This window comes from Typopeltis vanoorti, chromosome 6 (genome assembly GCF_054136105.1).
Source record: "Typopeltis vanoorti isolate ZY-2024b chromosome 6, IOZ_Tvanoo_1.0, whole genome shotgun sequence".
In the NCBI taxonomy this organism is placed as follows: Eukaryota; Metazoa; Arthropoda; class Arachnida; order Uropygi; family Thelyphonidae; genus Typopeltis; species Typopeltis vanoorti.
The window spans coordinates 10,139,116-10,152,913 of NC_143554.1; the positions used below are offsets into that span (position 1 = coordinate 10,139,116).

Consider the following 13,798-nt stretch of genomic DNA (forward strand, 5'->3'; position numbering starts at 1 on the left):
CTACTAACCTAGTCTTTGATGCCCCCTGTGTTATGGAGGCATAGTAGTGTGGCCTTGTCTTCACCTCATTAAACTATCTGTATACAAGACAGTGTTTAAACCAATTTTAAGTTACAAATATGAGGTTTGGGTTAGAAATAAAACAGTTGATCAAAGAGAGATATGAGAGTTCTGAGAAAAATTAGGGAGTGATCAGAAGGCATCAACAGCAGAATCATATTAAAAAATTCACATATTAGGAAGGAACTTGGCATTGTTTGCATTCAAAAATATGTAAGCAAGTTTTGTCTTAATCAGAGAAGAAAGGTTAGCAAAAGGTTAACATTAGCAATTTATTAACTTTTTATAATAGAATGACATCTGAGTTGGAAATGGCTACACAGTGGTACTTCTGAATTTTGCTAAGGCTTTTGACAGGATATCCCATGGAATACTGTTGCACAGATTGAAGCAGATGGATATTAAACTGGTGATATGGATAGGAGAATGGTTCAGGGAGAGAGATACCAGAAGGTGGTGTATAGAGGAGCAGACTCCAAGATGAGACAGGTGACCAGTGGTATGCCTCAGGGCTCTGTGCTTGGGCCATTGTTGTTTAATTTGTACATAAATGATATAGGAAATGACTTAAAGGGAGATATTCAGTTGTTTGCTGATGATGCAAAGTTGGGTAGTGCAATAAAAAATCATGCTGATGTTGAGAGTTTACAGGATGATTTAAATAAGCTGGCAAAATGGGCAAAAGGTAATGGATGTCGGTTCAATGCGGAAAAGTGTAAAATTATGCATTTTGGGATTAACAGATTACCAGCTGTGTACTACATCGATGGAACAGTACTCCAAGAGATTGATGAGGCTAGGGACTTAGAGGTGTTGGTGGATAGGGAGATGAAGTTCAGGGGACACATTGCTGAGGTGTCCAAGATTGCACATAGGATTACTTGGTTATTGAGGAACACACTAACATTCAGAGATAAAGAGGTAATTATTCCCCTTTATAAAGCATTGATACGTCCACATTTGGATTACTGTGCTCAGGTCTGGTCACCTGGATTCCTTGGAGATGAGGAGGTTGTGGAGAGGGTTCAGAGGAGAGTGACTAAGTTGGTGAGTGATGTAAAAAAATGCTCCCTACATTGATAGATTGAGAGCTTGTGGATTGCAGAGGTTGGTTGATAGATAGAGAAGAGGGATAGGTTAGAAACATTTAAATTACTAAAAGGTTTTTTATAAGAATGATGCAGGGGAAATATTTCAGCTGTGTAATAGTAGTGGAAGAACAAGAGGTCTTCCATGGAAATTAAGGAAAAGTGTTGTTAAAAAGGGTGTGAGAATGAAGATTTTTGCCTGGAGGGTGGTGAATGAGTGGAATGCATTGATATTTTCACAGATGAATTCACAACTAACTCAGTTGTGAGTTCTTCGTCTGTAAATGAATTCAAGAAGGGATATGATAGATATTGTTTTGATAGTTTGGGTCTCCCACGATGAGTCTGCCGACTCCATGGAGATACCCGTAATAATAATAATAACATCTGACTTATTGGTATCCTGACAAATAATAGACTAATATGGAGAAAATTGTCAATGGACAAAATAATATAAAAAATGTCTTGTAGTACTATCATAGTATCCTGTACACCTCTTGATACTTGATATTATAAATATGATGGTGATCGTGATAATACAGAAATTTTTTTTGCACTACTTATATCAGCATTCCATAAAAAAAAAAAAAAAAAAACTACTTTTTTTCCTTCCATAATGTTTGATATTTGTAATTTTTTTTTGGGGGGGGGGAACCCATCTACAAGGGTCATTGTACACTAGTATAGTGGACAGGCAAGAAGGAACTTGGTCACATTTAACTTGAAGAGCTGTGGATTTTATTCCTTGGTAAACACATAAGATGACAGACTGTTCCAGAGGGCAGCAGTGGAAGAGATTATTATTACTATTATTATTATTATTATTATTATTATTATTCAGGTTTCCATGGAGTCTAAAGACTCATCGTATGAGGTCCTTCCTAAGAACATAAAGTCTGTCAAGACTCATCGAGGGGAGGTCCCCCCCCTAAGAAACACAAAGTCTGTCATACCACTCTTTAAACTCATTGACCGTTCTCGCTCCCACCACTCCATCAGGCAATGCATTCCACGGTTCAACTACCCTCCACGCAAAGAAACCACTCCTTACCCTCTTGCTCACAGTTTCCTTCTGTGGAAATTCAAATGTAAACGGTCTCTCACATACAATTCCTCTCTTTCCTCAAACGCACTCCAAGCATCCACATATACCAGTCCTCTCTTGTCACACATTCTCGCTATTATGCCATTCAATATCACCGCTCTTCTGCTCAGCTCATCATTATCATACCTAGGCAACACGCACACTATTTTTCCTCTCTCTGTCTTCTTCCGTACAGTCTTGAGCAAAAATCTCATATCTCTCGCTGTCCGACTTACATTACCACTCACGTCATTTGTTCCTACCATCACAATCATCTCATCCACCCTTTCACCTCTTTTAATTGCCATAGCCACCCTTTCTATTGTTCTTCCTGGCAAACACTCCTCACGCATCCTATCTTGAACACCACGGATCATTGAGTCGCCATACATTATACCTCTTACCATTCCCCCTCTCCTATTGTTTCCATTCTCTCCTCTTCTTTCATTCCCATAGGTCTCTCTCTCTCATTCCCCTCTCCTCTACTGCTATTCTCTCTTCTAGCATTCCCATACCTCTCTCCTACTGTTTCCATTCTCTCCTCTTCTAGCACTTCCATATCCCTCTCTCATTCTGTCTCTTCTACTGTTTCCATCCTCTCGTCTTCTAGCATTCCCATACCTCTCTCATTCCATCTCTCCTACCGTTTCCATTTTCTCCTCTTCTAGCACTTCCATATATCTCTCTCATACTCCCTAAATTCTCTCTCTCCCCTACTCTGATTCGCCTTGCATTTATCTCTTCCATTCTCCTAATCTTATCTTTCATACTTCTGCTCTCATTCACAAGACATTCCACCTCCTCTTTCAACTCATCTATCTCCCTCTGCAGGTCAGTCACTCTTAATCTAAATTCACTCTCCCATACAAAACCATCTCCTAAACTTTCACAGTCACTCACACCTTCCACACTATCAACTATTATTTTCTCATTCATATATATAATTTTTTCATTCTCTCCTATCATGAATGAAGAGGAAGAGAAATTTGTTCTCTGAGTTTGGAGATGCACTGTGAAGGAGTATTGATTAGCTGCTGCATACATATGAATAGATTTAACAGAGTGTGGGATATTATTGATGCCAGTCGTGATGAACATTGCTGTAGATCATTTGTAGAAGATGCAAACAGCAGAAACTAAAGTGCCTTTATGAAAGTGCATGAAGTGTATTAGTGAGAAGGGATTGCTAATCAATTAGACATCCCTTTTCTATATCTTATCTTTAGGGAAACTCTTAGGTGCACTGCTGTAGATGTGAGGGCAATAGTCAATAGTCAGATGGATTTGTGATTTGTATAAAGGTAAGGCTGTTTGTCGTTACATCTTTTTAGGTGTTAAAAAGATCCCTGCAGAAGAAATAATGATGCAAGCAGAACAAGGTATCTGCACCCTTTCCAACCATATTGCCAAGTAAGACTGGATGTAGTCAGTGTTCTCACCTAAGCTAAACCACCAAAAAGCAACCTATCAAACAAAAAAAAAAAGAATTTGAAGCTCTGCAAGGAATGAAAAGCAATAAAAAAATAATAATTACCAAAGTGGATAACGGAAATGCCACTGTGCTTTTAAACCAATCGGATCACACAGGTAAGCTTGTCTCTTTACTTATTTTCTACCTACCTCCCTATAGAATATGATCTCACTAACACACAAATCAGAACACTCCATATGCTCCTTAAGAAGGTTATCTCTTGGCCTGTGGAAATGACAGACTAAAGCCTTTTAACTCTAGACCCCCTCCCCCCAGATACATGAACCACAAAAATCTGCTAACAAAATATGCCATTATGTCCCGTTGTGGATGCCATTGATTCATTCACATACAAATTTGTCAAACATTTAGCCAAAGTGCTTACACAGTTATACTGGCTGGCAATACACCCTTACACATAAAAAAAAAAAACTTGGGCCATATTAAATAAGTCAGTATAGAAAACTTCTCACTCCAACACACTGACCTAATGATCAGTTTTGATGTTTCCTCCTTATTCACCAATGTCCCACTCAAAGATACTGTAGACCTCATCCAAGCCAAATTTCCTCCTGATATTTCAGCCCTATTTCAGTTCACCATGAACTCAGGCTGTTTTGTTTGGCAAGGAAATTTTACAAACAGATAGAGGGGACAGCCATGTGTTCTCCTCCCCTGGCCAACTTTATGGAGACCTTTGAAGAAAAATGCTCCACATAAACCCACTGTCTGGCTATGCTACGTGGATGATGTGTTCTCCATTTTGCTGCATGACCTGGATATACTCCACAATTTCTCGTCACACTTAAACAATTGACACCCCAGGATCTAGTTTACTTGAAAAAGGAAAACAACAGCAGTCTCTGTTTCCTAGGCACTCTGATTACACGCCAGCCTGATGGATCCCTGGTTTTCTCCATTTACAGTAAACCTACATATACAAATAGATACATTCACCAGCAGCCACCCCCCCCCCCTTCCAACAATATGGGACTATAAAAACCCTCTGTAACAGTGCAGAATTAATCAATTCAGATAACAATGGCCTAACTACTGAATATATTAAAACTAGGTAACCCCCCATTCAAAGCTGAGATTACTCTAAATCTATCACCATTCCATATATCTGGGATACATCCAAAAAAATTAACAAAAATCCTAAAGAAATTGGCATCTCTCATCTGCTCCACCAAACACAGCCACTTCCCCTAGACCAAGCTAGTGTATACTAGGTCCCTTGCAGTTGCAAACTGTCCTACTATGGCCAAACAGGCAGACAGCCAATATGGATAAGTATGAAAAACTATTCTCTGAATCTGCCTCAGCTCTGAAAAACTTTCAAAACCTTGACAAAACCTTCCCAAATTTGGGAAGCATGCATTCTAAGACAGTCAGCCCAACAGCCAAGACAACCCAATTTAGCCCACTAGGGGACACCATTTAGGACTCTAGGATGAACTTCTGTTGCTTTTCTTCAGCCTCATTTGCTTAATGCGAGTGCCTGCGTACACATATAATTGTTTTGTAATTCTTAAAGATGACAATGTAACATTGCCAAAATATAGGTAGTTATTAAAGTTTTTATAATTAATAATCTAGTTTACATTGTCATTTCCTAAAAAATTAGTAGCTATGTCTCACCAGTGTATAAGCTTATTTACTAGTAGTGGTTAAAGTCTGGAGGTTGTGATTTTTACACTATCCAGTTTGTCGAATGAAAAAAAGTGCAGTGTGCTGTCATTGGCGAAACTGTGTATTGGACTGTCAGTCTTATGAAGCAGATCATATACGTATAGAAGTAATAGGATGATTGGGTGAGAGAATAGCTAGCCTTGTGGGACCCACTCCCCTGCATTGGTGCATAATTAGTAGATAGATAGCTATCCACCATCACACAAAGTGAGTGGGCGGTCAGAAAGCTGCTAGTCCAGCTGCAGAAGATTTGGAGATATCAAGTGCAACCACTTAAGACTCACCAAACTTTTTCATGGTGTTTGTCCAAAAATGAGTGACATAAACCAGTAGGTTGCCTGTTGATTGACAGTGATGGAATCCATACTGGCAGGTAATTATTAGTTGAAAGTCTTCAAGGTCTCTAGCAGTTGAGTGTTGATGGTTCTCTCCATTACTTGGGAAAGAACTGAGATGAGAGAAATTGGATAGTTGGAAGGCAAAGAAGGGATGGGTTGAATGTGGGCTAATTTCTTGACTTCAAGGTAAATACCAGTGGAATAAGAGAATATGAAAAGGTGACATAGAATGGGAGTCGACTCTAAAACACAAATCTTTAGGACAATCAGAGAAATTCCATTAGGGCCAGGAGAGACCCCTTTGGCATCCAGTTTGAACAAAATTTTTCTTCTCTTTCTGGTGAAAGGTAAAACTGGGCATTAAGTTTTGGAATGGTTGGGAGACATTTATCAAAATTAGCAGTACAAGAATTGGAGAAATAGAAAGCCAAACCAGGAGGTTGGCTTTTTCTGTATGTAATGATGCAACAGAACCATTAGAATGTAACAGTGGTGTGAACAGTGTTATGTAGAAGTTACGACAATAGCTCTGGCTACTGACCAGAATTAATGTTACCATTTGGACAGGATGCAGTTTCCTGGTTTTAGGTCTCACAAAGTCATATTTTGATGTATTGATAATTTTCTTGCAGCTATTTTGGGCTTTGGTATAAGCAGTATAAGTATATGGAATTTTGGATGCAAGCCAGTTGTGGAATGCTCAACCCTTCTTTTGGCCATGGCACACCTTGGTCTGCTATTGAGGAACTAACCTTGACTGAGATTGGTTCCTAATAGGAGCAAGACCTTAGACATTATAAAAAAAGCCATTTGGCTTTCTTATAATGTCATACACTGCATGGATGTGAATGGTTGTTTTTTGTGTTGTTTCGTGGCAGATATCAGCCTACATTCTGGTCTGAACTGCCTAGAAGACAAGCAACATTCAGAGTATGCTTGAATGACTCACTGGTAAGGTCCAGAGTAGTTGGCATTGTGTGGTATTCTGGTGGGCACTTGTACTATTTGAGTAAGATCATTGGTGATAGCAAACGTCTCAGCCTCTCTACCTGTTTGATCTGTGTAGTTGGAATAGGAGAGCTAGTTGGTGTTGCAAACATTGAAGGCACCAAGAAAGATGACCTCACTAGTAGAAGAGTTGGATTGAAGAATGTCAACATTTAAGGAAAGGAAATTAAAAAGTTCAGAATGGTTGATGGCATTAGGGGAGCAGTAGAGACAGCAAAGTAATTTGACAAAATGGGGTACAAAGATTTTCAGCCAAAGGAGGTCAAAATTGGTGAATTCTAGGTTGGGCGCTCTCGGACATGGTATATCAGATTGAATGGATGCACTAATCCCATGTTTGAGGTGAAGGAAGTCAAAGAGTGTGTAATTAGAAAAGCTGAGGTGAGTAGTGCTTAGAGGAGTAGAAATTTTGGTTTCTCTCAGGAAAAACAGATGAGATTTTGCAAAATAGAAATGAACATCAAGACAGTTGGAATGGAGACCACATCTGTTTGTGAAGTGCATCTGGAAGGTTCTGTGAAGTTTGCTGCTGACTGCATGAATCACACCTGCCCTCTGCAGTGATGGTTTTCAGATTTTCATGCTGGCTGTTAGTAGAATTGGATTTACTCATTAGGTTTCTTTTTTTTTTCTTTTTTATAGTTGATTGTTCACACTTCATCTCCAGATTGTAATTTTTCTTCCAGTTGCTGTCGTAATCTTTTTGTCTTGTTCCATTACATGGATGCAATCAGGTTGGGGTATTAAGTCATATGGTAGGGATGCCTTCTGGCATGTTATTCACGGTAGTTATGAATGCAGAGCTGCTTATTTATATTTATATTTATTTATTTATTTATTTATTTTCTGCCTCAATAGTTTCTTAAACTGACAAGACAATGAGGTTGTGAAGCTTGCTAATGTTTTCAGCAGTAGTCAAGTTGGCATCAAGACAGTGATTGTGAATTGCTTTAATTTTCTTTCTAATGCATGAGTTTCATGTGAGAAAGTATCAAGTGTGATAAGGTACTGTTCTAGTCTGTTCGTATGTTTTCCGAGGTTTACAAAATATTTAATGAAGAAAAAATGGCTGTCTAAGGTTAGTTAGAAGTTTTATTGTTACTTTGTCAATCTTTTCACAATTAGCATGGATTGACTGGCAGCAAAACTTGCACTGAAGGCTCTTTTTAGTTTCTGAGCTTTAGATAGACTGTCAGAGTTAGACTTATAGTGCTCTGCCAACACTTGACTGTTGCTACCATCTTTGGTGCTTACTGTAGGCTTATTGAAATTAAAGATGCCAAAAAAGTATATTCTTGATTTCATCCTTTAACCAAGTGTAAGCCAACAAAGTTTGTATGTGAAGTAACTTTACGACTGGGCTACTTGTATATAGAGGCTGATGACTTCATATCATAATTGCCTTAGTATCCCATAATACGATGTACATATCCTTACGGAGAAGTATAATGCTATGCATTATACTTCTATTAAAGTGCAGGGATACCTCTCCAAAAACTGAGTGATCTATAAGATCATTCTAAATGTCACTGAGTAGCCTTAAGGGATTACTACTAAACTCCATTACTACAAGCAGAACCTCTACTGTATGGGAAACAAGCTAACATCAGTGAGAGCTAAATCCAGAAATGATTCCAAGGTTGAAGTAATGTAGAATTGATATTTCCATTTACAAGTAGACAAAAGGTGTGTCACACCTTATCATTAAATACTATGGATTAGAGATAGATGTTAAAAGTTTTTTCATGTGGTTATACCTGTAAATTAAAGATATCAAGAAATTATATTCTTGGTTTCATCCTTCATCCAAGTGTAAGCAAACAAAGTTTGCACGTGAAGTAACTTCTAGCTTTGTGGCTATTAATCTTACAGTCCTGATATCATTTTTGTTATCTTTTTGATGTGACTCCCTGTCCTGAAAAGTTGTAAACCTGTAGTACACTAGTAGACAGTGGGAGAGTTAAGGATTTTTATTTTATTGTTTAATTTACTTAGTTCAAGAAGGGACTAAACATTGAACTTTTCCAAGCCAAGACATCCATTAAGCAGGCAGCAGTCTCACAGTAGTAATGAAGTTTGTCTACCATGTAAAGACAATCACATGCATTCATGACCATGGCAGGTGTTTAAAATTTCAGATTACCTGCAGTCCCATGGTGGGATTTGAACTCTTAGCCTGTTACTTGGAGAGTGGATATTCTAACCACTTACCCAACCAGGCTAGCAATATGTTATTAATATGTATTTATTTTGCTTTGTTTGCACTTAATATATAATTATCAGATTATATCAATAGTATTATAAGTTTTTACTTAACATGTGTAATAAATTGATCAACTGTTACTATTTTATTATTTTTTTTATGATCATAGGTCAGGACAGTAGAGCTAATGGTTTTCCAAACTAGTGTTAATTTAGTTTCCTAAACAGTGTGGTCCATAATTAGGACAAAAATTATAAAAAGATCAAAAACACATGAGAGAAAGATAAAACATATTTGTTATTCAAAATGTGATCCACTGGCATTATACAGGCTTTAGTGTAGTTGTACAGTTTTCAGAGAGTCACAGAAAATTTCACTTGTTCAGTTGTCTTTAATTCCCCGGTTACAGCTTTTTGGATGGCTGGAACATCTTTTGGCTTCATTTTCAACTTGGGGAACAGAAAATAATCTGGAGGAGATAAACTGGTGAAAAAAGGTGGGAACACTTGTGTGTGTCATAAAGTGATGCACATTCATAGCTTTGTGAGTGGGTGTGTTATAGTGCAACAGAAAAAAGTCTCATGACTGCAATGCATTTCAGGAGATGATCAATAACTTCTTTATGAAATTCTGCATTCACTGTCTTGGGCAACATGCCTCGAGAATCAAAAAAAAAAAAAGAAAAAAAATATAAACATTATTTTTAGAGGTACCTGTGGCATAGTAGATTATTAAAAGAACACGTATAAGACCACAGTAATAACTTTTTAATTAATAAGGTACAGATATTTCATACTAAAACTAATAGTACATCTTCAGTATCACACAAACAGTTATAGGAATGACTGTTTGTGTGACACTGAAGATGTACTATTAGTTTTAGTATGAAATATCTGTACCTTATTATTAAAAAGTTAAGACCACATGTGGTCTTACGTGTTCTTTTAATAAATATAAACATTGTTTTGATGCTTGACTTGTGGAATATCAATTTCATTGGTCTGGGAGATGTTTTACTAACCCATTCAGAACTCTCTCTCACTTTGTTTTTTGTTTTGTGATCGTAGATGAAACACCAACTCTCATCTCCTGTAACGATTTTGTCAAAGAAATTTTTTTCATCAGCATCTGCCATCACAATAATATCCTGACAAGACGTGACTTGATCTTCTCTGTACTCAGCTGCCAAGGCACATGGGACAAAATGTCACACAACTTCCTCTTCCCCAAATCTTCACTCAGAATATGAAAAATGACACTCTTAGGAATGTTTGAAGCCTTCACTGTCATCTATGATGTGATTCGACGATCTTCACCAACTCAGCAACAATGCTTTCCTGAATCTGAGTTGATGTGGGACAGTTTTTGCATTATCTTTTACTGACTCCCTTCCATCACAGAATTGCCAATACAACCTTGAAGATATTAGATAGGTTCAGAGCCTCATTTCCATATGCTTTTTGTACCATTTCTAGGGGTTTCTTTAAAACAAAATGTAATCACAATTCTCTCTTCACTTTTCATATTCATGACGTACAAAGAAAAAGTACTTTACACTATGCATCATAACTCATGCACACTACTGAATGTAAACTAATCTCACTCTCTGGAGGTGTAAATATTAGTTTATATTACTTAGTGCATTTGCCAGTAGATTGTTCTATTACTGTACATGCAAGAAATCAATTCCTAAAACTCATGGGCTGCACTGTGTGTATATCATCATCATCATCATCATCAAATTCCTGCCATGTACCCTCAAGGGGTGTACAGGATATGACAGTACTACATGAAAAAATTACATCATCACTAACTTCCTATCTACAATTTTCCTCCAAATCAGTCTGTTACTTGTCAAGACTCCAACATTATCAGATCTTATATTTCTATCGTCTAAGGCACTTTGTACCGTATCAATCCACCTATATCTTGGTCTTCCTCTGGGTCGTTTTCCTGCCAACCTGGCAGAGAACACTTGTTTTGCTAATCTTTCCTCTCCCATTCTATTTAAGTGACCATACCACCTGAGATTAGCTCTGCTAACGCATTCCTGGATGCTGACAATGTCAAGTTCTTTCCTAATATCCTCGTTTTTAATATGATACTGCCATTCATGCCATCTGTTCACGCCTATAATCTTTCTCAGGACTCTCATATCTGTGGTCGCTAGTCTTTGGTCAAGTGTTTTACTTCTGACCCAGCTCTCAGATCCATAAGTTAAAATTGGTTTGAACACAGTCTTGTATACAGCTAATTTAGTGTTCCGACTAATTTCTTTCTTATTCCATATGAATTTATTCAATTGACTTCCCACAATACCAGCTTTGCTGATTCTGTTGTCTATTTCTATATTTAATTTACCATCTTCACTAAAAATCGTGCCTAAATAGCTGAAATGTTTTACTTGTTCCACCGGTTCTCCATTCACAACACAGTTGACATTTTCAATGATTCTGCCTATTTTCATTGTCTTTGTCTTTTTATTGCTGACCTTCATACCATATCTATTACAACAGCTATTCAATTTAGTCAGAGAATCTTGCAGACTTGTAGCGGATTTATTTAGAAGTATAACATCATCCGCATAAAGCAAAGAGCTGACATTAACATCTCCAATTTTGATATCAGGTTTAATACCACATTCCTTCATAATGTGATCCATATAGATAATGAATAACAGAGGGGATAATGTACATCCTTGTCTCATACCAGATTTAACATCTTCCTGTACTTCCTTCAATTCTAACTGCTGACTCACAACTCAAATAAAGACTAAGTATTGCTTGATATAATGCCCCATTGACACCATATAACTGCAGCGTATTGAATAGCTTCTCTCTTGTATATTGTAATATAACTTGTCTCTTTGTATGTGCTTCTGGAAATAATCATGATGTGAAGTGTTAAAAAAAGATGTTGACTGGATTTTAACAGTATAGCTGCGAACACAGATTGATAAAAAAATAACTATTTATTGACTTAATTGCTAATATTTTGCTGGTATTCTATCCAACATCCTCAGAGCACACAAATGAAGTTTGTTACAGTAGTGAGACAACCACAATCAGGTATAACAGTGGGACTAGTATGAGTTATTGTAGCGTGGAACACAAAGACTAAAGTCCTAATTAGGTGCCATCTAATTTGAAAAAAAAAAAAACAAGAGAGAGCAGGTATTAATTTGGTCTTAGGATGACTGTCTCCCAAATCTTTGGTAGATTTATACAGCCATACTTGTTGAGGTTTGGTGTATGTTTCAAGCTTTTGTGCAGCTTTTGTTTTTTTACAATCGATCTGGTGTGCCCCCTGCACATGGGTATCCAAAGCATGGTCTGCTAGACTCAACTTACATAGCAAAAGTGCCAGATATATTTTTGTGTTCACTGAGGCAGTTGTTCACAGTTCTTCCTGTCTGTCCATAGTAGGCTCAATGACATGAACAGAGCCTACTGGACAGACAGGAAGAACTGTGTACAACCGCCTCAGTGAACACAAAAAATATAGCTGGCACTTTTACTATGGTAAGTTGAGTCTAGCAGACCATGCTTTGGATACCCGTGTGCAGGTATCCAAAGTTATTATGTTTTTATGTTTTAAAGAAAATGTTGTGGAGTCAATATCTTGAAAAGAATGATGATGAAGTTCAGGATCACCCTCCAGGAGAGTGAAAGCTGTGGTGAGGAAAGCCAGGCCAGATTATGGAAAAAAGTTGGCTGAGCAAGCCCAAAGAAATTCAAGAGAATTTCATTACACTATAGCAACTGTAAGTGACCAGTTGTTTAATTTTAAAATGACTGTGAACTTCTTTGAATAGCTCTTTTTTTTTATTTTAACATCTTTTAAACTAATTTTTTTTATTGTCAAAATATCTTCTCCATGATCTGGTTAGGGTACTCAAATTTGAGGATACATGTACTTTAATTTAAAACACCACGTCTATATATAATCTGTACTGATTCTGGGGGTATCGTTGGAAAACCTAATGCTCTGGATTTGTGTTACTTGCTCTGGATTTGAGTTACTGAGGCATGGCTGGCTTTATGGTGCCCTCACAGATTTGATAGTTTAATTTACTGTTATTATTAATTTATTGTTTGCAGTGACACACAAATAGATGCACATAATTTTTTCCTGAGCAAAGCAAGCACTTTTCATTTAAATTTTATCTATATTATATTATTTTGAAAGATAATTTTTATTTGTATTAAAATTAACTTAAACATTTCACTAATCATGATATCTTTTGATTTAGCAAATGAAATCTTGGGTGAAAGGCTTTGTGTTTTCCGAGATAAGAAAGACTGCAAATTTACATTCAAATACAGCTTAAATGATGAGGGGCAACCAATTGTTCACGTTCACAGTACTAAAGGTAATCCATCTTTATTTTAAATTATTTTAAAAATATTATTTATTCAAGAAGTATTGCTTTCTAATAAATAGTAATACTTTTCAAATGAATAATCTTTAAAAATAATTTTTTAAATTATTTAAAATGATAAATTTAAAATAAAAAAATTAAGGGTTAAAATAATTTTGAAAAATATAAATTGAAAAAAAAAAAGAAAGAAAAATGTTTGCAGTTTTGCTACTAAGAAAAGTGATGGTTGAAATCCTTCAGTATTTGGATAGGCTGCAAGATGGGCATATGAATGAAGAGACATTTTTATGTATCTAAATGCAAGTTCTACCACTTGAAATCCACAAATGAAGGGCTGTATCTATGTTGCAAAAAGTAGGGTGGGGGTCAATTTGAGTAACTTAGATTTACAACCGAATCAAGGTAAGGCTGTGAGCATAGTGTATTTATGTATGTTAATTGTATATATTATTTTACCTGGTTTGAATGTTATG

General features: G+C 36.7%; 1 protein-coding gene across 1 annotated transcript in view; it reads left to right on the plus strand.

The window, feature by feature from the left end:
* LOC150105278 (integrin beta-PS-like) overlaps positions 1-13,798 on the plus strand; it is a 151,451-nt gene that overhangs the window by 114,039 nt on the left and 23,614 nt on the right. Inside the window, exon 7 of the mRNA XM_090394063.1 lies at positions 13,197-13,316. Within this exon, the coding sequence (XP_090250189.1) occupies positions 13,197-13,316 (120 nt within the window). The remainder of the gene's footprint in view (positions 1-13,196; positions 13,317-13,798) is intronic.